General features: G+C 42.5%; 1 protein-coding gene across 2 annotated transcripts in view; it reads right to left on the bottom strand.

Annotated features, from left to right (window-relative positions):
- DIS3L (DIS3 like exosome 3'-5' exoribonuclease) overlaps nt 1-26,933 on the bottom strand; it is a 37,616-nt gene extending 10,683 nt beyond the window's left edge. For both annotated transcript variants that reach the window (XR_012251329.1, XM_073653446.1), the window contains exons 1-15: nt 26,672-26,933; nt 25,631-25,784; nt 18,801-18,929; nt 16,997-17,132; nt 15,704-15,880; nt 15,551-15,629; nt 13,787-13,963; nt 13,468-13,637; nt 13,178-13,339; nt 12,825-13,069; nt 11,584-11,676; nt 10,036-10,563; nt 9,616-9,770; nt 5,448-5,614; nt 5,171-5,316 (exon numbers count right to left, since the gene is read on the bottom strand). Coding sequence is in view for 1 of the 2 variants with exons in the window: in XM_073653446.1 (XP_073509547.1) it covers nt 5,171-5,316; nt 5,448-5,614; nt 9,616-9,770; nt 10,036-10,563; nt 11,584-11,676; nt 12,825-13,069; nt 13,178-13,339; nt 13,468-13,637; nt 13,787-13,963; nt 15,551-15,629; nt 15,704-15,880; nt 16,997-17,132; nt 18,801-18,929; nt 25,631-25,784; nt 26,672-26,798 (2,645 nt within the window). In the remaining variant the exon portion in view is untranslated. The remainder of the gene's footprint in view (nt 1-5,170; nt 5,317-5,447; nt 5,615-9,615; nt 9,771-10,035; nt 10,564-11,583; nt 11,677-12,824; nt 13,070-13,177; nt 13,340-13,467; nt 13,638-13,786; nt 13,964-15,550; nt 15,630-15,703; nt 15,881-16,996; nt 17,133-18,800; nt 18,930-25,630; nt 25,785-26,671) is intronic.
- Between the last annotated feature and the right edge of the window lie 606 nt (nt 26,934-27,539).

The following is a 27,539-nucleotide window of genomic DNA, read 5'->3' as shown; positions in this document are numbered from 1 at the left end:
GCAGATCTAGGTCTGCAAAAAAGGTGATCTGCCTAGTCGGAAAATCTTTGACTGCAGTCATCTGAAGCCACTTGTGTTCGGCCGATCTTTAGGTACTTTGTGTAATCCCACTCCGTTTGTAAACTGCCCACACTTTTCTCTCATGTTGTTGGTGGGATCATTTCTCCTAACTAAAAGATGAAAAATTTGCCTTCCATTCAAACATATCATGTCTTATGTGTTCCATAAATATCCCTCCCAATAGGAGCCTGTTTCCACACTACTGGACAGCCTCGGACTACGTAGACAGACCCCACTGACCAGGAGAATAGGAACCAGTTGTTAAGGTGTTCAAACATTTCCAGGAGGAATGAAAATATGCCCAAGCGTTGATATATCATAGGCATACAAAGAGAGCTGGCTGACCCAAGTATTATGTTAAAAATCAGGAAACATTAAAAAAAAAAGTCTGACTACAGAATCTGATGAGAATCTATAAATCACAAGGGAGCTGCGGTGATCTGTTCTTTTTTTGGTAATAAGCTCCCCCCCATATATTCAGGTAATATAGCTGGGGTTGCAGAAATGATACAGTCATCAATTTGTTTTTTTGGTGGGGTACCCACATTTACATACAGTATTTACACACAGTCTCTCCCCAAACAGTGGCATATCCCATCTCTAAGGCAATAAGTCTCACAAAGCTCTCAAGATAGTGATACACCGGAGAGTCCAACTTGACTGAAACCAATTCTCTTAACTCCTTCACGACCTTGGGATTTTTTGCTTGTGCGTTTGCGTTTTTTTTGCTCCCCTTCTTCCCAGAGCCATAACTTTTATAATTTTCGGTCAATATGGCCGTGTGAGGGCTTGATTTTTGCGGGACGAGTTGTACTTTTGAACGACACCATTGGTTTTACCATATAGTGTACTGGAAAAAAATCAAAGTGCGGGAAATTGCAAAAAAAAATGCACTTCCACAATTGTTTGTTTTTTTTACCACTAAATGCTAAAACTGACCTGCCATTATGATTCTCATACCAAATATGTATAGGTTCTTCTTTATTTAAGTGGTGAAAAAAACAGGGCTGTGGAGTCGGTAAGCCAAACCTGCGAATCCGACTCCTCAATTTCCCTTACACCGACTCCCACATATATTGCTTATATTTAAGTGAAAAATGTATTGTAGTACAATGTGAACATCAAACATTTAATCATTTTTATGATACAATAATCAAGATATTTAGATAGAACATAATATATATTTATTGGAATACAACTTTAGAACACAAAAAACTGTAATAAATTGTAAATATGTAATACACTACGTAATATTGATATATATATATATATATATATAATGACCAAAAGTTTGGACACACCTTCTCATTTAAAGATTTTTCTGTATTTTCATGACTATGAAAATTGTACATTCACACTGAAGGCATCAAAACTATGAATTAACACATGTGGAATTATATACTTAACAAAAAAGTGTGAAACAACTGAAAATATGTCTTATTTTCTAGGTTCTTCAAAGTAGCCACCTTTTGCTTTGCACACTCTTGGCATTCTCTTGATGAGCTTCAAGAGGTAGTCTTTAAATGAGGTGTGTCCAAACGTTTGGTCTGTACTGTATGTATGTAATAAACTATGTAAGTGGCAAAAAACAGTGTTCAACAAAAACATACTAAATAACATTTGTGCAGTCTATGAATTTGTTCTGATAAATAGTATCGCCTCCTTCATAGATGACCTCAAATCTGACCTAATAATTTTAAGGCTAGAGAACAGCCTCTCTACACTAACTTGGGTTGGAGGCAAAGCCGTAACCACATGGGCAACATCTCTAACAATTTCCGGGTATAAAGGAATTGCCTCATGCACAGTCAGTTTTGATGAACGGTTGCATTTTTCTATTTCTTTGAGAGCAAGTGAAAGATTTTGCTGAAATATGGTCAGTCTGCTTACTATAGGAGACGGAGTGAAATCTTTTTCCTTGCGGCAACACTTTGCCTGCTCCATGTCATCCAAATACTTGTCAAAGTCAAACTCCTCATCTGATGAGGATGAAGATATGGCAGCAGTAGCACTGTCAGGACCCCAGTCCTCTTGCGCCTGGCAGTCCTCCTGTAGGCCACTCATCCTAACTGCTACCTCAGTCAGAGCTTCTTTTCCCTTAGCAAGCTGTTGATCATCAAGAAGTATACGATGACTTGGGTCCACAAACAGCTGCCAGAAAAAAATTATTTTCCAATAGCTGTGTCTCTCTCCGTTTCATTGAAGCAGAAATGCCATCTGCGATTAAACCTCCTCTTTGGGACAGGAAAAATAGCAAGCTCTTCCAATACCAGGAGTTAAATCCTCAGCTTGTAATTTTTTAGTCACGGTAAATGGGTGATTAAGCAATTCCTTCAATTCAGCCACCTGTGTCCATTGACCTTCATTTAGGGTTACCTGAGGGTTCGCCATATCTATAAGAAACGGTTTTAGTTCAAGCAATCGCTCAATCATTAAATAAGTGCTTCCCCACCGAGTGGCTTGATCGACAATTGCCCCTTTCCCAGCAAGTCTCTTCAAGATGGAATCAATTTTAGGGGTTCTGGCAGCAATAACCAATTTCCTCACTTTTCCAATCAGATTTCCAGCATGTCCCTCTTGCAGACTATCTCTTATTGCCAGCTGCAGCGTGTGCACAACACAGCACATGTGAAGAATAGGAAAGTGTTTTGAAGTAGCTTCAACAAGATAATCTATTTCTAAAGTATAATTTTGCAGTTCTTCTGTTGTAATATCAGTTTGTTCCTCAGTTACATGAACAGCACTGTGGCCTTCCATCTCAAACATACTGAATCCTAAATTTTCTTCTAGCTGTTGTTCATTACTCTCGTTCGTCAGTTTAATTGTACTTATCAAGATAGATAGATAGATAGATACAGGGACGGATGGATAAATATATGGATAGATAGATGATAGATAGCTGGAGGGATAGCTGAAAGGATGGATAGATAGATATAGGGATGGAGGGATAGATGGAGGGATGGATGGACGGATAGATAGAGTGTGATAGACAGATGACAGCTACAGACAGCAAATAGTACATTGCACATATAGTTCACACATTGTACAGAGAGCACATAATAATTACCTACAATATTAGGATTAGTTACCTTCCTGTGACAGAGTTGAGCAGTAGTACTTTCACTTTCTCCAGCTCGGGGCCCAGGAATCGGATCCTGTGCAGGGCAGGCACCCCTCCCCCTCCTCTCTCTGGTGAAGACTAGTGTTGAGTGAGTATGTTCTATTAACCCTTCGGCGAGTATGCTCGGGCCGAGCTCCGAGTATTTATAGCTGCTCGGTGATATGGTTGAATCACTCCCATGTGCATTATTTGCAACTGTTTGACAGTTTTATTACATGTGAGGAATGTCTATTTCTTACTCATTACTCACATGTAATAAAGCTGTCAAACAGTTGCAAATCATACACCCGGGAGCGATTCAACCATATCACCGAGCAGCTGTAAATTCTCGGACAGAACATACTCGCTCAACCCTGGTGAAGACGGCAGAAGATGGGACAGAGGAGGGGAGATTGCCCCCTGCAGTCTGGAGCCAGTGCAGGACAGGAGCACTGCAGCATACAAGTGAGTTTTGATAGGAGCGTGCCCCTGCTTCTAGGGGGGCCCCTCGCTGGCTACGGCCATGATTCACACACAGCGTTTTTGTGGATCCGTTTTTTGCAGTAAAATGCAGTGACTCTGGGCATCCCAGCAAAGTCAATGGGTTTCAAGATATGACATTCAGACACATTGTTTTGTGAGGATCCATTTTTGGGCTCAAAAACGGATCCTCACAAAGAATGAGCATGTCAGTTTGTGCGGCTTTTTTCTAATCTGCTTTTGTTATTGAAAACATCATCTATGAGCTCAAAAACCTTTCAGGTGATGCGGTTTTTTAAAAAGCTGATCTGCTTTTGCAGCTGAAAAACGTATCCTCAAAAAACGCAGCAAAAACGCTGTGTGTGAATATAACCTTAGATCAGGAATAGAACAGCCATTTATAGGACATTTCATAACTTTACCAAATTCCTATGAAAAAAATATTCAGCACATTCAGCATTGAACTACTGTACCCAATTTATTATATATTTTAGGAGTCGGAGTCGGTCGATTTTATACCGACTCCACCAAAATTAGCTCCGACTCCACAGTCCTGGAAAAAAATTCAAGGCTTTGTAGTAATAATAAAAAAATTAAAAAAATGGTGCCATTTTCCGAGAATTGTAGCATTTGCCCGGGATCTAGGGCTGGGTGAGAACTTATTTTTTGTACACCGAGCTGACTTTTTATTGATACCATTTTGGGATAGATACAATGTTTTGATCGCGTGTTATTGCATTTTATTGCAATGTTGTGGCGACCAAAAAAAAACGTATTTCTGGCCTTTTGATTTTTTTCTCTCGTTACACAGTTTACTGATTGGGCGATTCTGAAAGCAACAATACCAAATAAGTATTTTTTTATTGTTTTATTTTGAATGGGGCAAAAGGGGGTGGATTTGAACTTTTATATATTTTTTAAAAACTTTATTTTTTTACACTATTTACTGATTGCATGTGCTACACATAACAGAGCTTCAGCCCTGCTAGGTGTACCAGAAATGCTCATCTGCTATGAGCGCTGGCCACTGGACGGCACTCATAACAGATCGGCTATGACAACCACAGGGGTCTTCTGCAGACCCCAGGTTGTCATGCCAACCTATTAGCGCCCCATGATCATGTGACAGGGGTGCCAATTGGAGGGTTTTTGATGTGCTTCTAGAGCGGCCATGTTAAATGCTGCTGTCAGAGATTGACAGCGGCATTTAACGTGTTAACAGCAGTGGGTGGATCACAATTCCACCCGCGGCTCTTAGGGGCACATGTCAGCTGATCAGATCAGCAGTCATGTGCCAGAAAACATGCAGGCTCAGCGCCGGAGCCTGCATGGAGTGCAGGGACACGACCTATGACGCACCTAATAAGTCATAGGTCGTGAAGGGATTAAAGGGCCAGAGGTTTTATTACCAAATTACTGAGAATATTTTTTAATTATTAATATTTGAGAAGACTTATATTGTGGTCTCCTTTTATCTTATGATGTTTCCCCGTAGGTGATAGGTATTCTCTAAGCTGGAAAGACATTTACCTGGGTATAAACAGTAAGACTCCATTGGTGCGGATGGAGTATATTATGGCATCACAAATGCAGCGCTGGTCACGCTCTGGGTCTTTGTCTCTGAAGAACATGCACTGGAAGAGCTCTGTAGACTGTTTCTGGCAATGCTGGGCAGCCTGTAATGTAAAAAGACTGGCGAGTTCAGCTGCTGCTTTTTGATTAGGTAGATTAAAAATTGGATGAATTATTGTGAACAGCAGCTAAACTAGGTGCAGTGTGTAACTATATAATACATAGTGTTACTTACCCGATTGCGACTATTGATATGACGACACAGCTCTTCCAAGTCTTTATTCCCAAGAAGATGTTCTCTTGAACCATCGTTAATAGCAGCCAGGAGAAGTCTATGCACTATTATATCCGCATAGCGACGGATCGGGGAAGTGAAGTGCGTGTATTTGTCAAGGGCCAATCCTAAAAAAGTGACAAACATATGTTAAACAATCCCTTTAGGGATAAACCATTCTAACAAATTAGCCAAATGGGAAAACAAACCCAATGTTAAGGATTGTGGATAAAACTTGACTTTTATTTATTTTAATTAATATAGCCAAGTCTAAAATATTTAATGACACAAATGTGGTCTTATATTGGAATATTTCCATATTATAATGGTGCCCTATATTTTAGAGATCCTATCTGCCACTAATGCTAAAATAGCAGAGTTAAATTATTGAGGATGCAGTATCCTATCTATATCATGGCTGCAATCCAAGAACTGGTATAAAGCTATAAGGGTGAGTATATTTAACAAAGGATACAAGGCCACACAAGCTATTAAAAATAGCTCATAGCCTACCCAACATGTTTCGCCTAGATAGGCGTCATCAAGGGACTGACTCTATAATAAAAAAAATAGCCAAACTCAATACCAAATGAAGTGCAAACCTATCGAAGCATAAAAATGCTAAGTCGGGCCAAAGAAAACCCAGTCAGCCGAAGCAGTTTCGTGTGAACACAGCGTGGGATTTCACCTGCCCGACATAGCATTTTTATGTTTTAATAGGTTAGCAGTTCATGTGGTACTTCGTGCCGCAATTTTTTTCTGACTCGGATTACAATATAGATCTTACTATGAGCTGAGAACCGCTACCTGTGCTTCCTCTTTTCTCCTGCCTTGAATACTTAGATGGGAGTTTCCCTTGCCGTCCTACTAAGTAGCTGTTATGTGGAGCTTGCAGTGCCAGTGAGCATTACTTTCTTTTTTACAAAAAAAGTTTTTTTTATGGTGTTCATTATCCAGTAATAGTAACCTGGCAGTATGATTATCCAGGTCAGTACGATTACAGAGATACCTAACATGTATAGTTTTTTACATTTTAGTGGCAAACAATTATTTTGGCTTTGTTGCTATTTTCTGAGACAAGCTTTTTGGAGATGGAAATTTCATTCTCCAGCAGGACTTGGCACCTGTCCACACTGCCAGAAGTACCAATACCTGGTTTAAAAACAACAGTATCACTGTGCTTGATTGGCCAGCAAACTCACCTGACCTTAACCCCATAGAGAATCTATGGAGTATTGTCAAGAGGAAGATGAGAGACACCAGACCCAACAATGCAGACGAGGTGAAGGCTTCTATCAAAGCAACCTGGGCTTCCATAACACCTCAGCAGTGCCACAGGCTGATCGCCTCCATGCCACGCCGCATTGATGCAGTAACTGATGCAAAAGGACCCCTGACCAAGTATTGAGTGCATTTACTGAACATAAATTTCAGTAGGACAACATTTCAGATTTTAAAAACATTTTTCAAGCTGTTGTTATAAAGTATTCTAATTTACTGAGATAATGACTTTTGTGTTTTCATTGGCTGTAAGCCATAATCATCAACATTATCAGAAATAAACACTTGAAATAGATCACTCTGTGTGTAATGACTCTATATAATATATGAGTTTCACTTTTTGTATTGAAGAACTGAAACAAATTAACTTTTTGATGATATTCTAATTTAGTGAGATGCACCTGTATTTTTAATGTAACTTGAAACTTCGTTAGTTGGATCGCTTCTACTATATACTACAATATCACAGTATTGCAGTATAGTTTAGATCGCAATCTATTTAACCCCTTCATGACATGGCATTTTTCCTTCCTTTTTATTTCAAGAGCCAAAACCTTTTTATTTTTCTGTCCACATAGCTGTATAAGGGCTTGTTTTTTGTGGGAGGAGTTGTACCTTTAAAGGACACCATTCATTCTACCACACTGTACAGGAAAATGGCAATAAAAATTTCAAGTGCGTTGAAATGGCAAAACAAAGTTCAATTCCACAATTTTTTTATTTTTATTTACAATGCTTACTATATGGTAAAACGGACCGGGCAATATGGTTTCCCAGATCAGTACGAGTATGCAGATACCAAACATGTTTAGTTGCTTTTTTATTTAAGTAAAAAAAAAAACGGAAATGTGTTTTTCTTCTGTCACCATTTTTCTAGACCCATACCATTTTCATTATTGGGGATATGGGGCTGTGAGGGCTTATTTCTGAGCACTGAGCTCACATTTTTACTGATACCATTTCGGAGTAGACAATGTTTTGATCACCTCTTATTGCATTTTATTGCAATGTTGTGGCCAAAAAAACGTAATTCTGGCGATTTGATTTTTTCCTCATTATGCAGTTTACCAATTTAATTAATTTACTTTATATTTTTATAGACTGGACTGTTTAGAACACAGCAACACCAGATATGCATATTTTTTTTATTCTTAATGGGGGTGATTTGAACTCTTTTTTTTTTTTTTTTTTTTTTAACTCTTTACTATACTTAATAGTTCCCTTAGGGGACTTGAAGCTGCGACTGGCTGACAGCTTGAGCTTACATGGCTCCACTCCACCTGCAGCTGTTAGAAGGCACATGATGGCTGATTAAAACAGCCATCATCTGTCGAGGAAGATGCAGGCTCCGAGTGCGAGCCCACATCAAAGGCAGGGAAACGACATATGATGTGCATGTATGTCATATGTCGTGAAGGAGTGAAAGTTGGGACTGTGGCAGAGCTTCAGAAGAGTATTAAAAGTATTTATCGGGCCCCGGCTACCCCGATAACCCATCTCTACCTCGCAGCAAGCATGTGAAACAGGAGTCTCCCTATTTAAATGCCACTGTCAGAACTCACTCCATATATGCGCATCAAGACTGGGATGTACAGTTATATCATGGTGCAGAAAGGTATTAATGAGTCCAATAGGTGCTGAAACGACCACACCAGGCAAATCGGGCCATTTAAATGTCGTTGTCAGAAAATAAACAGCAGGAATCGGAGCTAAGTCGTCACCGCATATGTATACCACAGCCGGCACCAGCCCAATATGAAGCAGGCTTAGCTTCTGAGCCTGCTCTATGAACCCACATCCGCAATGTGATGTACATGTGCGTCACATGTCTGGAAGGGATTAAATGTTTCCAGCTATTTCAGTCAGATATTGAGATTTCCAGTTTATGTATTAATGAATAGTCAATAGTTTATTAATCAATACACATTTGCTACAATTTTACATCTATATTTCTTAATGTACAATAAATCTAAATATCAACCAATCGGAGTAAATTTGCGGTGCATGGTCATGGGGCTTAAGTCTTACAGCATTGTGAATTTTAAAGCGTGAGACAAAAGATTTTGCAATTTAGCATAAACAATCACTACTTTTCAAGGTCAATGGAAGTATCGGCACTGAGTTCTCATTTAGCTGGCAATCACATGAAGTGTCTGCCAGGCCCAGCAGGCCAAGCTCAGCTTTGCCAGTCAATTGGGTCTCTACAAAGGGCTATTTATTCCTGCAACTGGGCTTCTACGGATGCCTCAGTTACAGTGAGCATGGATCGGCAATAACTTTCCACAAAGGGAAAAACCCTTTAAGACTGCCAACATGTGGATTGGCAGAAAAAAAAATAAAAGAATATTGTCTGGTAATAAAAGTAATTTAGGTCCCAGTCAAGAGTTAATGAGAGGGGGAAAACTGTGAAAAGGCAGACTCCCTATTTTTTAGTATGCATATCTTTCGGCAAGGTCCTGAAATATACAGAGAAATCGTAATTCATCTCTTCCCGATGCCCTCCATGTTGGACTGGTAGGACACAAGAGAATTCCTATTTATCATCACTTATAAAAAGAGAATATATTTTTGCTTTATTATCCTTTTGCATTTCACATATAACCTACATAAGAGGTAACTTTGTGAATACATTGCATTACTTACCCTGCATTACTGAACAGGGTGTAATAAAAGACTACATTTCTCAGAAAGGAAGTCACTGGAGCAAGCTCTTTACAGATTGAACAAGCAGGGGATGATCAGCTCAGTAGCCCGCAGATGTGCCGCGCTCTTCTACAACTCATGAATTAGAAAAGATAAGTTGTGGTGTATAGCTTCTGACAAGTGGCACTCACACCACAACACTCACCGTAGTGATAGAAAAGATCCTCCGTGTACGAGCCTGTAGAGAAATACTGAGCATTGGACATGGCCTGTGTCGCCATCGCCCGCAATAACCGGTTCACCAAAGGGTCAGACGGGTCGTTCGCTTTATCCAAAGAATCAGCCAAAGCCTTGTTGGTGCTTAAAAAGTGAATAGAATAAGTGTAATTTCACACATTGGATGCATGGGTGACCACAACAGATAAAAGAAAAATATCTCACTTTCTATCTACAAGTCAATATTGCTGTGCAGGAGTATGGCCTGACTGTACCCCGCATGTATGCAGGCTCACATGTTGCCAAGCGGTCAGAATACTACGTGGAAAATCATGTCTAGCAGAGGTGGCCCGAGAGAAAAGTGCTGATAAAGGCCATTGGTAACATAATAGACAAGTATTGAACTCACCGCGTATCAATGGAAAACCCTTTGGCCTGAGCGCTCTCCTTCAGCTCCTTAAAAAACTCCTGTCGTGGAGGTGGGTGAAGTCGGAGTAATGCTTGCTGAGGGTAGCTCTCCCAAATCTTTTTGGCCACCCAGTGATTTGCTAGAATCATGCATTCTGCAATAGTCTCATGAACCTGCAAAGGTTGCTTGGGAACCAGGTCATCAATGCTGTGTTCCTCCCCCAATTGAACCCGTACTTCCACTCCTTCCAACTCCAGTGCTCCATGCATGTCTCTCCTTGACCTGACGGCTTGAGCGACCTCAGTCAGTTTACATATTGCCCATAACAGACGATCCAGTTGAACAGAGTCCTGTGAAAGTGACTTCAGCTCAGGCTCAGTGCCAAGTGGCTCGAGATTGCCGTCCAGCAGCTGCTGCACCACCTCATAACTAAGCTTGTAGGACGATCGGATGATGGTCCGTCCATACCACACTCTGCGGATCTCATATGTTACACTGTCCAACTCCCACATTACACTCACTGCGTACCTGGAGGGAAGCATAAGGTTATTTCACACACACAAATGTAGACTGATTGGAGAAAAATAAACATAAAGGAAATACATGAAATGCTCTTTTCTGGTCTAATAAACACAGACATCAATAGTTGGGCACATACAATACATTTGCTAGCTCAAACAGCGCAACCGTGGGTTTAAAATTTCCAGTGTTTTGGCCAAAAATCCGCCATGAAATCCACAAAGTTCAACTGCGTATTTTTATTGCACACCAGTTTCTCCACTGAAGTCAATGGAGAACATCTGTAGAATGTCTGTGACAAAAAGGACATGCCAAAGACGCTCTGCAAGTACTTATCCGCTGACGGTTTGTTTTTTTTTTTTCTTAGTAACATCTGAATAAGTTTAGTTAAGTTATAATAATATTTTATGGCAATTAAGACAGCTGCAGAAATACACAGTATGAAAGACATGGCGTTTTTTGTTATTTTATACAGGTCACAGTTAACATTTCTGCCTCTAGGTGGTGCTGTGGATATTGGCAGGAAATGCGTTTTGTCCTGCTATTATACCAAAATCAGTAAAATTACTGCTCCATTACCATAACCATAAATGTAAACTGGAAAAGACTATGCCCGGGTTTATAGCTTGCTACAGTCATTTAGATAATTTGGGTAAAATGACTGTAGACAAAAATTTGTGACTGTAATTACTCCATTCTACCAAAATAACTATTTCCAACCTATTTGAACAAATTAGAATATTTGTGCTCATATTTTATGCTTTGCAGATAATAAAAAAAAAATGCTACCTGTTGTAGTTGTTACTATTTCCTATATATCGTAGCTGGGATTTTTTTTTGCTGGAAAGCGGCTACTATTTCAGGAGGTTAGTACGAAAATGTTAGTGAACTTCAGAAAAAAAAAGTCTGAATAAACCAATGTAACAGCACAACAGACAAAGAGTAACTGGAGAATCCATCACTGTCTTCCACCACAGAACCAAGGTCTGAGCGTTGTAGGTACTCACGGGGATTAATATGATTACTTACCTGTCAACTCCCCCAAGCAAGGAGCACAGGTCTGCACTGAGAATAGGAGGCAGCATGTCAAAACGGCGGTCAGCAAGGTAGTAAGTGGTAGCCCTGTGGAAATATTAAAAATGTGTACAGAAAAAGATACAGATGTCGGGATGTTAGGAGGGATGGTGAATACGATTTGGTGCTAATAAGAAATATATAAATGCAGTAAGAGGAAAAAATTATAGCTGATATGAAAGTCAGGCGAGCCTCCAGCCCAAACGCAAAAATTGACAATACATGAATAGTCAACATGCCAGATACACTCATAATGAATGGCTACTGACCAAGTATTCTGGTAGCCCTTTTTCATTTTTATAAAGTGAACACTGCTGTGTTTGACTTCTCTATGGAGAGCGTTCTTAGAGGTCACAGACACATCTCCTCCACCATAGTTTTGGTGCTGTGTCCATCTAGTTTGCTTGTTCTGCTTTATAATTGGATTTGTGAGGTGCCGAGATCTGTGCATGCGCCGCCCACGGCGGCCATTTTCTTAAGAGTCCGCCGCATTGTATACCATGTAGCTGCAGGTGCTCCGGACTTTCACAAAATGTGTGCGGAGCCCCCGCGCCTCCAAACACCCCCTCCACCCAGCCTGAGGCCCACAGCATTGCCCCACTCCTGCCATGCCCAGCTTCCTGCAGCAGTCACCCTGGGACCCCGCTCCACCGCACCCCTGGTAAGCAATAAGACGTACTGACTATAAGACGCACCACAATTTTATTAAAAAGTTTTTCTTCCCATTTTTCTTCGAAAATTTGGGGTGAGTCTTATAATCCAGTGGGTCTTATGAGCCGCAAAATACGGTACTTACAATTGCTCATTTTGCCTATCTTTTCTCTGCTCTATTTAGAAACGGGAAGTCTCCTGTCCCTACATGAATCATCCTCCTCTTCACCTCCTGACCCAGCTGCTCACCCCCCCCCAGCCACAGACTTTTGTAACGACTCATGATTTGTGCAGAGAAAATTGACCTCCTGTTTCTACAGAGCTTAGAAGGATTCACCTAGTCAGTTTTTAATCATGTGATGTAATAGACCTACCAGAAAATAGAAGAATTATCTGGGTAGAAAGACAAAATGAGCAATTGTAAGTACATAGTGCTGTATAATATGATGATTGCAATATAGTAAGAAGATAAAACTGATGGGAATGCTTAAGACATTCGACAACAGAGCAGATGGTGTGACCGCGTGTGCTGGGATATCACTGACCTTGCTTTCGCCTCCATGTCTGTGTAAGAGTTTGGCTGTACAAAGTGTGTAACGTCTGCAATGTGAACACCAAGCTCTAGATGCCCACTTTGTAAAGCACGAATGGACAGGGCATCGTCCACATCCTCACAGCCTATAGGGTCTATACTGAATACCAAGTGAGTCTCTCGTAGGTCTCGTCGGTCACATTCTTCTGGAGCCACCCGCCATGGGTTTTCTGGACTATTAGATGGCATTTCTGCAAGCTAATAAGAGGCAAACATAATAGTCCTCAATAAGACAATGGGAATCACACATTTCCATATAGTATATAACTGAACAGTGCCATTTAGTTAATTGGGAGAAAAACTGACCTGGGCTTCTGAGAAAGGGTTCATACTAACACTGTTTTCCACTAAAATAGTTGCAATTTCTGCTTCCAAGTCACCAATACGTCCTAGAGTTCGCACAAAGTGTCCATTTGGATAGAGAGAGCTGGATTCCCAGGAATCTATCCTCACCACCACCCTAAAATCCTGATCACAAAGAATATACATAAGGAATACAAAATCATTACATATGGTCACAGTCATGACTGTACATAAAGCAGGGGAGTTCTGCTACAATCTGGGTCTGGAAACATATATATGTATATTTATTGTACCTGCAAAGCCTCTGCTTGCTGGGTGCTGATCCGGATTTTGGGGATTCTATAGTCCCATGGCGTTACAAGAACCTTCTGGGCGTTTTTTCCCTGAGTTTGTGTTTCTTCCTTAGATGGAAAAGTAGCCACAAAGTCCCTCCAATTCCTTTGGAGCACTCCTACAATACGACCTGAGGATACACAAGACAAATGGTAGCAAAGGTTCCTGTCCAGCCTGTGCTCTGAGCAAAGACCAATTACCTATGCTCCATGTACAAAATACACATGCTTAGCGCTATATTCCCCTAATGTTCTCTAATAATATAACAACCCCACTCACCAGTCATCATAACCTCGCTCTGTGTATCCACAGCTCTCTCATCAGCCTCGCGCTCACACAGCGCTCCAAATCTCCCCTTCCAGTCACATTTAGGAAGGATTTCCACAGCCACCACGTCCCCATGGATTGCTCTGTTCCTTGCCTTGTTACCATGGATCAGAACATCACTTTGTAGGTCTATAATATGAAAAGCCCAATTACACTTTGATGATGGAGCAAAACACAATGCAAGCTCAATAAACCTCACACATGATGTGATAACCTCGAATGTTGGAAATGAAGGCAGTAGGTAGGGAGAAGTATAAAAGTAAAAAAAAAAAAAGAAGAGTTACAGTGCTGATCCAATTTCGACCTTTAAAAATTATAAAAGTATTATTCAAGTTCTTAAATGGGTAAAATTGCAAAGGGATTGTAAAGTAATCAAGTTTGCATTTTATCTCTCATTAAAATCCCTCCCTATTCCGAGGAAGAGAAGGATTTTTAATTCTATAGTTTAGTGCTCAATGCATAGGCTACCAGCCACTTCTGCAGTATATTAGTGGTGGCTGGTTTCCTAGGCAAGGAGTGCAGCACTTACAAGTTCTTTGCTATAGTACCCCATGTTATTTTCATGTACTATTACTATTTACTACATGGTATATGCTGATTTTGTTTTTTCTTGGGTTTTGTCTGTGAAATTGCCACAGTGTGAACGTGCCCCTACACAATGCAGGTATGCCAACTTATGCTCTGGCTCATTTCTTTGGTTTTGCTGTAGTTTCTTGTACTTTGTACAAACAGGGGTGTGGCTCCCCTGTTGGAGATAGGCATTTCATTGATATAGCTTCCCATGGGGAGCTAACTGAACAGTCGGACCTAGGACCTGCTCTGCTCTTATCTATACTGAGATCAGCAGGCACAAGGTGATGTTTTAATACTAGAGATAGGACCAACTGATTAGGTACACCTTGTCGCAGTGGGAAGGCTTTTATGCTCTTGATCAAAATAGTGTCAACTAAGTATCCTACGTTATTTACATGTACTATTACTGTTTATGTACTTACTACAGAGTATATGCTCATTTTGTGTTTTTTTTTTTCCTTGGGTACTTTCTTTACTATAGCGCCTGCAAGTGCTTCTCTGAAACTGACTGGCTTGCTTCTGCCAGCTTTAGTTCCCCCTATGCTTTTCTGATGGTGCGGAGATAAAGCTACTTCTCCTTGCAGCTCTAAGGAGCTGGAGAATGCACAGTTCAGAACAGCAGTGCACCTATGCTATTGGCCCACACTGTCAATCATTCAGGAACGCATGACACATGGCAAAGCAGGAAGCCTGGATGCTGGGGAGGGGTTGTTCTCTTGAAAACCTAACTTGAGATAACCCCTTTAACATGGAAATATAGTTATGTGAGTGCCACAACTTCTTTCCTTGATCCGGCATACTAAAGGCTGCATTCACACAGCTGTCTTAAGTGTCATTATGCTGCCCAATTTATTGGAGAGTATACACAACATGTTCAATTGTGAACAGAGTTTCAGGATCTGAATAGCACAGACTCAATGGGCCGGAGTTTCACTAGTCTTATTCCTGGATTTGTCATTTTAATCAAAGTCTGAATAGATATATTTAACTCAATTTGTTCATGCTGTCCAAAAAAAAATAAAAAATCGGGAGGCACTTGTACATTGCACATGGAAGTGAGAATGCAGCCTTAGATGTACTTTTCCCATGTGTTACTGAACATCTGCTTGCAGAACAGTGCTGATCTATTTCTTTTTCAGTTACCTGAATCTTTTCCAGCCAAGCCTTGGAGTCGTACAAATGCTTCCATCTGGGAGCGGTGCTTGTTCACACTGAGCACACCCTGCAGAGCGAGATTCATGTTAGCTCACAACAATGCCTCAGCTCCATACTCTCTGACCAGCGGCTCTGACTCACCTGCTTATATCTTCCGGACTTGATGCCGGCTTCCAGAACTTCTAGTGGAAGATGTTCCTGGTACTCCTTACCATTACTCTCCCGACTATCAGCCTCACGTTCACAGAGGGCCTGCTGAACAGACTCGTAGAGTTCCTTAGCTGCCTTCAGATCTGGCCAGAAGGTTTCCAAATAATTCTGTTAAAAAAAAAATAAGCAAAACATTTGCTTGTAAGCAAGAAACTGAAGGCTTGGTCATGGTGCTGTACTTAGTTCACTCTTTTGCACTGTAATTGAAGGGGAGAGCTGAAAAATGACAACAGGCCACGATGCAAAAATCAGTAAAAGTGCACCTCCATAGCTCAGGATCTACTACTCTTGCTGCCCACAAGGTCCACTGCCATGTACGATTAAAGCTGTATATAGCATTTATGGATATTAATAACTCCTATATAACTGCTATGTACAGCGTTGTATTTAGTATGAGTGGTAAAATCTAGTGGTATGGCAGCAAAAGCCACCAGGGATTAGAGGAAGGTGTTATGGGCAAGCGGCCACTCTCCCAGTAAGAGCAGGGGTGCCAGCGTGCACTTCTGCGACTGATACTCTTCAAACCAGGCTACCTTACAAGTATGGAGGTAGGTACACAATACTGGAGTGGTGAAATTCACAAGTAATGCTGATCTGCATATAGGCTTATCATAAAAAAAAAAATGTACCTATTATTCTCATACTGCAATGCACACCTCACTTTATACATTTTTTGCCAGTCATCTCTGCGGCCCTCCCCTTCAATACTGTAGGTATGAACATATGAAAAAGACAGAACCAATGTATTGTTCTCTTTTCCTATCCCCTCTGCTCTGTAATGTAAAAAAAAAACATCCATGCAAACAAAATGTCATGATCAGTAGTTTTACTGATGTGACCTTTATTTAATACAACAGACATATTAGTAACATGGCTGTATTCTGGCACACTATCTAGAAAGGTCAGGATACTGGGACTGCTTATGTGTAAATGCACATCAAGCCTACGTACTTTTTATGGGACCCTACTGTATCTAGGAGCGGATGCCTCCAATTTCATACGGAGGATTTTTCTTTTTAGAATAGGATTAGTCAATGGATCTCATTCCTACGGGTCTAGATTATGATGTGCGGGTTGATTGCACAGAGTACAAGGAACATAAACTAGAAGAACATTAATAAATATCTAGATCAAGTGTGTAAGAAATGCTGAATATGCGTCATGTGCCTGCGGTGATGTAAATTGTGGAGATTTTTCTCTTTCGCCTGAGCTGCACACACTGACCTTAAATGATAACACATAAACACCCTCGGTTTCATTGCTGTATCTCCGGATGATCTCTTCCCTCTCTGTCACCATGATGACAGGAACCATAGCATGACAGTGCTGATAGTACCAGACACAAGAGTTGTAGATACATCTGCAGAAGGTAGAAAGAAAAATCCTAATTTAGTAATAATTTGATATCATAAAAGGGACATTCAACAGTTAAAGGAATATTAATATCGCAATGATATGCAGTAGCTTTCTGATCAGTAGGGGTTTGACCACTGGGGCTTATGTCCAAACTCCCAACCCCCCTCCTCCCACAAAATGGGATTCGGGTGTAAGCGTCAACGGGGCCATAGACTATAACGGTGCCGACAGAGTAAAAATGCGCTCAGCCATGCATAATTTTCGAGTATATATGCCTATGTGAGGTGGACACTCAGATGTAGTAGACTGTGTCTGAGTGTCCGCCTCCAGTAGGTGCATAAGTCCAAATCCCGTTTCATGGGGTGTTTGGACATAAGCCCCAATGGGACCATCGAACGGGTGGCAAAAAGCAGTGTGAAAGCACCCGTTGGCCGGTTTCACATATCCGACATTCACAGGTCGGAGTAGAGAGCACAATGTCTGGACCAGCCACGGGTATACTGAACCAAACCTCATAAGCATATACCAGGTTGTTGAGTTCGGGAGGTCAGGTGACCCATGACTAGTCTGGATATTAACCCCTTAAAAAAAACTGATTTTTTTGAGCTTTCAATTTTTCGTCCCCTTCTTTCACATGACTTTTTCTGATTATTTTTTTTCCTGGCGAAATAGCTATATGAGATATTGCTTTTTGGTTGATTTTTGATCGCCAAAGTGTACTTTTGAAGGACATCATCCATTTTATCATGCTATGTCTTGGAAAACAGGTAACAAATTCCATGTGTGGTGAAATTGTGAAAAAAGCCCCTGCAATTGTTTCTTTCTTTTTTTTTGGGTGGGGTGGGGGGAGGGATTGTCTTTATGGCCTTCATTGTGCAGTAAAAATTACTTGGCAATATGATTCTCCAGGTGAGTAGGATTACAGCAATAGCAAACTTGCATATTTCTTTTTATTTAAGTAATGAAAAAAAAAAAAAAAATCAGAAAATCGTTAAAAAAAAAAAAAGTTTGCTTCTGTTGCTATTTTCCAAGACCTGTTTCTATTTTTCAGTTGATGGAACTTTGTGATGACTTGTTTTTTAACATGATTAAAATGTTTCTGTTTTTTTGTTTTTAAGTCTTTTTGGGGAACTTGAACCTGCGATCACCCGATCTCTTAAACTATATACTGCAATAAATCTGTATTGTATATAGTAAAAATCAGGATAATCTATGAAAGCCACACACAGGCTGGTCTTCATAGGAGCACCGTCATGTCAAGGGGTCTTCAGCAGCCGGCTGTAGTGGCAATCAACCCATTGACAGCCCATAAAAATCGTGTTGTGGTAGGGTGGCAATGGGTGTGTGGAACACCCCCGGGCCACGAGCTGTGAATGCTGCTCTTGGAAAATGACAGCAGCATTTAATAGGCTAACAGCAGCAGGCAGTGTCCACTCCACCAGCGGTTATTAGAGGTAGATGATGGCTGAACAACATCTCCTGAGCTCGCTCTATACACCAGCACCCGACAATCACCTTTTGTGTATGGCACTTTTCATTAAAGGGTTAAAGTTCATACTCAAACCATTAATGTCAGACATGTAAAACCATCCTTAATGTTAAGTGTGGGGTTTTCCTTTAAGAAACAGGTGACCCAACAGGATAAGTCAAGCTGACATTGAAGGCACAGTACCTTGTCTGCCAATCTTCCACAGACTCTCCAATCTCCCGAGGCAGATAGGCGTAATGCTGGAACTCGTTTGGGAAAAAGACACAGTCATGTCGGGTGTCAGAAAGCAAGGAGCGCAGCTTTTTATACTGCCTGGAGATACAAAACGTTGCATTTACTGATTTGATATAGGATGAAGATACAGGTTGCCTGTATCTTTACAATTTATCATGATGCATCTGATCTTCTAATCTAATACTTTAAGCATCCAACACCTCATGTAATCTCTAAGAAAGCTGAAAACATGGTGGTCAGTGAGGTATCACCTTCCGATATTATACTCTGTGTAAAAAGCATTTTACTTGGTTTGAAATGAATTTAAAAATGTGCTAAAAATATTACAAAATCAAGTAAAAGGAAGCCCGGCTCAATAACAGTTAGGTAGTTAAGTTCGCCGGAGCACGTCTCTCACACTGGATGCCGTCCATTAAGCGTCATAAAATGGGAAAGCTGTGAGGTTCACCGATAGCCATATCTAACGGAAATCGTTACACAAATCAAATTTGTTACCGAGATAAAGTGCATATTTATCATTTCTATGGCCACTCTGGATAAAAACCTGTCAGAGGAATATATAATGGATGTTAATTGTGTTTGTACGTTTCTGGCCCAGCATGGGAAATGTTTAAGTGGGTGCAATACTGGAGAAACGAATTTGGCTTTCAATAGAAGAGTGAACCTGAACGGTGACATAGCAAACACAACATTGTACGTCAAAATAATCCAATGTGAGGATAAAAAAAAAAGTATCTTAGTGAGGAACGGGAAAAGAGGACACCAAGATGTCCTTTATGCTTCCACTTAGATGCAACTTAATCTAATGCCATGTTCACATAAGGGCACATAATTATACAGAATTACAACGCTTAGATTTTATCTTCAAGTACTAAAGGCCTCAGACACCTGAAGTGAAAGTAATCTAAAACCATCTAACATATATGGTGAATCCCAACTCTCCAGATATACATGGGGGGAAAGAAGGATTGGACACCCGGATCGCTTCGTTCTCTAGCTCGATAAGCTGCAGCGCTTGCTCTGCTCTCGCTTTAGAGAAGAGGGAGTCGGAGGAGCTAGCGGTCAGCTGGATAAGCAAGGTCTTACGGACACTTTATGAGAAAAGTGGTTTGTGACTGAATTGTACAGAAGAGCAATTCTTGCTCACAAAAATTTTCCTCTTAATAAGCATATTGGTTGCAAATAAAGGCCATACATATAGGATTAAAACTTTAATGAACCTACAGACTATTTTATAAGAGCATGTTCTAACGAGCAAATAAAGTGTCCGTGTGCTGTCCACAGGCAAAATGAGTAGCATACAGACAGCACACTGACCAATGCAAGTCAATGTGAAAGTCCACTGGAATGTTTTTACACAAAAAACAATGTTCCATGTCTGTGTGTGTATGCAATATATATATATATATATATATATATATATATATATATATATATATATATATATATATATATATATATATATATATATATATATATATATATATATAAAAGCACTGCTTTACTGTGTTTCTTAGATTTTTAGATCCAACTCACCCATGCACAAAACACAATCACATACAGTTTCCCGACCGTATGTCATGCTTTTCTCGTGAATCCATCTTGATTGTTAAAGATAGGAAGCTATATTTCATCTTTTATAATATTTTAATAATGTTGATGTATAAAACAGATGCAATACAGAAATCACATGCAAGTAAAAAAAAAACTGATATATGGATGAAAAAATCTAGTGGGTTTTTTTTGTTGTTTTTTTTTTTTTTTTTATGAAAAATGGACAATTTTGCATGCGTTTATGTGAACCCAGCCTATCAGTGTGCCGCCTCTGACCTGATGGCAGATGTCAGAAAGATTGTGCTTGTTGGATAACAAAACACCGGAGCCCTTGCTATTAAAGGAGATGTCGACTACTAGGACAACTTCTTCTTATTCCCCATGTTTGGCACAGATACTTACCTCCCGTTCCAATGGAGTCAGCACTCGCATTGTTATGACATGTGAGCCCAGTGCTTAATCAGCACTGGCATCACTGTTTCCTCCTTAGGACGTATAAGTAATGTTGACTTCTTTAAATTTACTACATGACCCCCCCCCCCGCCCCATCCTTCCTTTCAGTCTGGGTTCGGATGAAATTATTAATTTTTCATCCAGAAAAAGATAACTATTTTTCACTTGTAATGTTCTCCAAATTCCATCTGTTTGTCCATTCTTTCCATCCATTAACATCCAGTTTTACATAACCAGTAAAAAAATTATACAAGGCCAAATCCAATTTCTTATGTTAATATCTCCAAAAGATCAATTAAAATAGATGCAATAAGGATCGCCTCCTTTTGGCATCCATATATATTTTTTTATGTACTCAATCAGTTTAATGGGGTCAGTCCGATTCAAAAATCGGATCAGAATAGTGCATGCAGCAATATATATATATATATATTTTTTAACACTTGGCCCATTGATCTATGTGTAAAAATATTACTATGCACTAGCCTGTTATTATGAACTAACCCTTTCACTTGCCTTGGTCCAGTTGCAGTCCTTTTGGCATATGGACCAAAAATTTGTACGAGTGAATGAGTGCAAACACATGGATTTTGAAGACAGTGATTGGTCATAGATATCAAGTTACAGGGTCTTTTACCACATCAGTACATGGACATTGGTGACATTACAAGCCATAGAAATCAAAACAATAACCTAATCCTTGTGTTCTCCGTCTTCCAAAAAGAAACATAATTTAAAAAAAAAACAAAAAAAAACAAACGGATCCACCCACATTTGCATTCTATTAGTTTCCGGAATAAATGACTTGAGTTTTCAGGTAAACGTTTCTTAGTTGATTGACTTTTAAGTACCTGCCATTAATCAACATGAAAAGCAATTGATTTTTCAAAAGAAAATTCTGCTTGTCCCTCAGACCACACTAAGAAATGAATACGCCCCGAGGCAGGATGTAGCATCCATTTCTTGGTCATTTAAATGGTCAACTTCATTTCTGTCATTTTAATATCTCCAGTCTCTTATCTACACTTAAGCCATGTTAAATGCCTCCATCGCTTATCTCCTTCCATCCTTTGAGGAAGCTCCTATTTAATTCTACAGTCACATTTGATTCCCAGTATTGATTTCTTCGGTTCTCATTGACTGAAGGGATAAGCAGATAGACTGAGCCTTTTTATATACAATTAAAGGCGAACTAAATACAAAAAAATAAAAATATCCTCATTTAAGCTCCTTCTCTGAGTCTATTTTATCTCATTACAATTAAAACTGAAAAATCTCCCTTATGTGTCCCAGGAACTCGGCCAAGAACCCTGGAATGTTTCCCACTGTTCTGTGTCCGGCTGCAGCAGGAGCCTCCCCCCCTCTGCCTTTTCTGCAGTTTCAAGAAAAAAATCAAGGAGTGTGTTACTCCCAAAATACATATTATAAAGTGCTATAGGGGATTTAGCCCCTATAAAAATCATACTAGCACTGTACCTGCTTGAGAAAATAACTTCATTCCTATGAAAATGTAGGTGTTTTGGTGCCCCACTGACATGGCCAAAAGCTCGGTACACCACTATGCACCCTCATTTCGCAATTTCCCCTGATTCTGAACAATGTGCCGTGTGTGTGCATGCGTATTAATAATAGCTATGCTGGCCGCGAGCGCGCTCAGTTCATTGCAGATGGGCCCATAGTGGCCAGGCGCGTTCCCTTTCCTGGCTCCTCTCTGTGCTGGTAAACCCAAAAACTCTAGTAAAGCTCTATAAAATATATATGTATATATTATATATTTTATGTGTATAAGTCCAAGTACTGTCTGCTTTTCACTGAGCAGTTGACAGAAAAACATCTTTTTTTTTTTTTTTCCATGAGAAAATCGTATGACGTGATTTGTAAAAATGAACTCATTAACCAAAGATGCATAAGCACACTGAGAAAAGGTCAGGTTTTCACATATAAGAAGCTCACTCACATTGATTTTGGATCACTTGTAATACTTATTTCTAGGGCTCAGTAAGGGTTTATGTAGATGATATTCAATGCAGGAATACATACAGGAAAGTAGGAGACCTCTGAGCAATCCATACCCGCATGTCCAAGGTGAACACAACGATCTGGCTCATGGATTCAGGCACCCAAAATGTGAATAATAGGCAATTATTTGTAAACTTCATTAATGTGCAAAAAGTGGCCATTTATTTATTGATCGGCGCTTTATTTCAGTCAGTCTGACTTTCCTTCCACATCAGATATAGACTGCATTAGGGTTATTAAATAGAAATTAGCCTGGGAAACTAATCACTGGATGCATTTAATTCAACAGTAACAAAACAATCCAAACTGAAGCCTGGAAAGGTTACGTGCGCCTGCAAAATCCTCTGACGTCATTGAACAATTCTGTGTTGTGAGCCCCCCACAATCACTGGAACAAAGGGGCTCTGTCACTCTATTGCGCCTGTCTGCAGATTATCTCCAGAGAAAACAATAGGACTGAGTGTTAAAAATCAACATGTCTGATCCTCCTTTTTCCCCCACACCATCTGTTGGGGAGAGTCAGGAGGACCCCAGGTACATAACATGGTCGGTCAGCCCCTCCATATATTGACGGTGGAGTTGGAATAAAATGGACCAACTCCAAAAATTTATAATACATTGGGTACAGTAGTACAATGCAGGAAGAATTCTTTCGTAAGAATTTGGGAAACATGAAATGTCCTATAAATGTCTGTTCTGTTCCTGATGTAAGGATCTCAGCATTTAGTTGAGATGAATCTGTGCTGCACTTTATGTACACGCTCAGTAGTGAGGCTGCGCTGTGGAGTCGGAGTCAGGGAAACTGAGGAGTCGGAGGTTTGGCTTACCAAGTCCACAGCCCCCCCTCACACTCTACAACCTCCCCGCCCCCGGGCTCCTCACACTCTACAACCTCCCCGCCCCCGGGCTCCTCACACTCCACAACCTCCCCCCCCCCCGGCTCCTCACACTCCACAACCTCCCCCCCCCCCCCGGCTCCTCACACTCCACAACCCCCCCCCCCCCCGGCTCCTCGCACTCCACAACTCCCTCGACCTCCTGACACTCTACAACCTCCCCGCAAGGCTCCTCACACTCTACAACCTCCCCTTCCCCCCCTCCCCCAGGCTCCTCACACGCTACAACCTCCCCGCAAGGCTCCTCACACTCTACAACCTCCCCTTCCCCCCCTCCCCCAGGCTCCTCACACGCTACAACTCCCTCGCCCTCCTGACACTCTACAACCTCCCCACAAGGCTTCTCACATGCTACAACCTCCCCTCCCCCAGGCTCCTCACACTCTACAACCCGCCCGCAAGGCTCCTCACACTCTACAACCCGCCCGCAAGGCTCCTCACACTCTACAACCCGCCCGCAAGGCTCCTCACACTCTACAACCCGCCCGCAAGGCTCCTCACACTCTACAACCCGCCCGCAAGGCTCCTCACACTCTACAACCCGCCCGCAAGGCTCCTCACACTCTACAACCCGCCCGCAAGGCTCCTCACACTCTATAACCCCCTTGCCCCCCCCAAGGCTCCTGACACTCTATAACCCCCTTGCCCCCCCCAAGGCTCCTGACACTCTATAACCCCCTTGCCCCCCCCAAGGCTCCTGACACTCTATAACCCCCTTGCCCCCCCCAAGGCTCCTGACACTCTATAACCCCCTTGCCCCCCCCCCAAGGCTCCTGACACTCTATAACCCCCTTGCCCCCCCCAAGGCTCCTGACACTCTATAACCCCCTTGCCCCCCCCAAGGCTCCTGACACTCTATAACCCCCTTGCCCCCCCCCCAAGGCTCCTGACACTCTATAACCCCCTTGCCCCCCCCCAAGGCTCCTGACACTCTATAACCCCCTTGCCCCCCCCCAAGGCTCCTGACACTCTATAACCCCCTTGCCCCCCCCAAGGCTCCTGACACTCTATAACCCCCTTGCCCCCCCCCCCAAGGCTCCTGACACTCTATAACCCCCTTGCCCCCCCCCCCAAGGCTCCTGACACTCTATAACCCCCTTGCCCCCCCCAAGGCTCCTGACACTCTATAACCCCCTCCCCCAGGCTCCTGACACTCTATAACCCCCTCCCCGCCCCCCCCCCCAGGCTCCTGACACTCTATAACCCCCTCGCCCCCCCCCCCCGGGCTCCTGACACTCTATAACCCCCTTGCCCCCCCCCCCAGGCTCCTGACACTCTATAACCCCCTTGCCCCCCCCCCAGGCTCCTGGCACTCTATAACCCCCTTGCCCCCCCCAGGCTTCTGACACTCTATAACCCCCTTGCCCCCCCCAGGCTCCTGGCACTCTATAACCCCCTTGCCCCCCCCCAGGCTCCTGACACTCTATAACCCCCTGCCCCCCCCCCCCGGGCTCACGGCACTCTATAACCGAATTGCCCCCCCCCCCCCAGACTCCTGACACTCTATAACCCCCTCCCCGGGCTTCTGACACTCTATAACCCCCTTGCCCCTCCGGGCTCCTAGTCATAATATAGCAGCAGATACATATTCTCTCTTTTCTACAAGGAAAATTAGGAATCGATGTATGTGTTAACAGAAGCTTTAGGGAAAAGACAGTGTTACTCTCCTAGAGTCCTACAGTCGGATCTAGATATCGCACCAGCAGTGCATACATGGATGGTCCAAGGCTTCTCACATGACCATTCACAAACATTTTAGATTGAAACGTCGTCACTTGCTCTACATTTATATTTGCTGCTAAGAGAAACGGTCCTTTCTTGTTCACAAACCTAAAGAAACTGGGATTTAGCACTTACCTGCGTCCTCGCTGATGCTGTACAGCCTGGCACGCCGTCTGCATAAAGACGATGCCCCGTAACTCTGTAAACTCCAGCACTTCCTGATAGTCTTGGAGAACTTGACAGTCGGGGACCACATAATGAGTAAGATCTTCAGACAACAGCTTCCCATCTTAGAGAATATAAGATGCAAAGAAGAAAAAAGCCAGAGATAAATAACAGACTATAATATGTGTAATGGCTGAATACAATCACGGGTATAAATCCGCAGGGTGTACAAGCTTAGGTTTCCCCAATGTGCCTGTATATATACACGACAGGGCAGGGAGCACAGAGAATGGAGACCTGGGTCTACAGATAACAGAAATATATTTAGGACCTGATCACATCTGTGCTATAGGTGTAAAACATTGGCCACCATGGGCCATAAAGGTTGCCAGTATTTTGATGGTAACAGTACAGTTTATGACCAGCTTCAGCCCGATGTGCAGACTGGGAGAAAGCACTGAAGGGGCTTGTGCCCAGGACCATGCCCTACGTGCAATGAGCGGGGTCCATATCAGCGCCCTGCAGCCATCGCCATGTATCACTTCTCGCTGTGCACAGTACTGGGTCTGACAAGGTGGTGGATTATGATTACTGGTGAGTTGAATCTATTGGTCTGGTACATCCATGGGAAATGCCATAAATGTCCCCCAGGTGCAGGAGCATAAGACATCGCCCTATAGACATCAATGGCGAGAGCCCCATCTCAGACAGGTGCGGACACCAGAAGTGGGACCCCCGCCGCACCCTGAGGATGGACCATACACCCCCCAAGATGCCACCCCGCATTCCAAGTATATAGAGAAGTGGACAGGAAGGAAGCACGGTCCAGGGAAGGTGGGGAGACAACACGGCCACCCATCACCCGGGAGCAGGTAAGGGCAGGGGCACTACTACTCCCAGAAGAGCGGAGCACAGAGTCTCCACAGGATGAGGCCTCATAGTGAAGGCTGCTCCTGAGATGGAGGGGGCACAGATATACACAGCCCCGGTCGGTGCACGGGCAGCTCTCACCCCTGGCACAGGTCTGGCACCGCGGACTCCCGCAGCAGACGTCCTCCCTCAGGTAATGCTCCCGCACCGCCCGCAGCGTCCTGCCCCGCTGTGTCTTCAGGTGGAGGATCCGCTCGGTCTTCAGCATAGTTACGGCCTAGTGCAGCCCGAGCCGGGGCCTTTCCTGCCTCTCCAAGCCCGGGAAAGTGTGGCCTCCCTCCAGCAACTGCGTGGGGAGACACGCCCACCAGACACGCCCACATACTACATGTTGTGAAACCTTAGACGCCCCAGTGCTGTGTATGTCACGTGCAAGTCGTGTAACCATGGCAACAACAAGCATTACATCTTACACGTCCCATAAACAGAGAGGTCTCTCACTCTGTCTCTCTCTTTGGCCTCGCGCTGTCTCTTCTCTCTTTGAACTGGTGCTGCCTCTCCTCTCTCTCTGGTCTCTTTCTTCTCACTCTGTGTCTCTCTCCTCTTTCTTTCGCTCTTTCTCTTCACTCAGTCTCTCTCTCTCTTTGGTCTCGCGCTGTCTCCTCTCTCTCTTTGGTCTCGTGCTGTCTCCTCTCTCTCTTTGGTCTCGCGTTGTCTCTCTTCTCTCTGTTTGGTCTCGCGCTGTCTCCTCTCTCTCTTTGGTCTCGCGTTGTCTCTCTTCTCTCTCTTTGGTCTCGTGCTGTCTCCTCTCTCTCTTTGGTCTCGTGCTGTCTCCTCTCTCTCTTTGGTCTCGCTCTGTCTCTTCTATCTCTCTTTGGTCTCGCGGTGTCTCTTCTCTCTGTCTCTGGTCTCGCGCTGTCTCTTCTCTCTGTCTCTTGTCTCGCGGTGTCTCTTCTCTCTGTCTCTTGTCTCGCGCTCTCTCTTCTCTCTGTCTCTTGTCTCGCGCTCT

The sequence above is a fragment of the Phyllobates terribilis genome, unplaced genomic scaffold, assembly GCF_046119375.1.
Source record: "Phyllobates terribilis strain yellow unplaced genomic scaffold, ASM4611937v1 Scaffold_11__3_contigs__length_659146591, whole genome shotgun sequence".
NCBI classification, from domain to species: domain Eukaryota; kingdom Metazoa; phylum Chordata; class Amphibia; order Anura; family Dendrobatidae; genus Phyllobates; species Phyllobates terribilis.
Note: the sequence above shows the minus strand (reverse complement) of the source record. Positions and strands in the feature narration are given on the sequence as shown.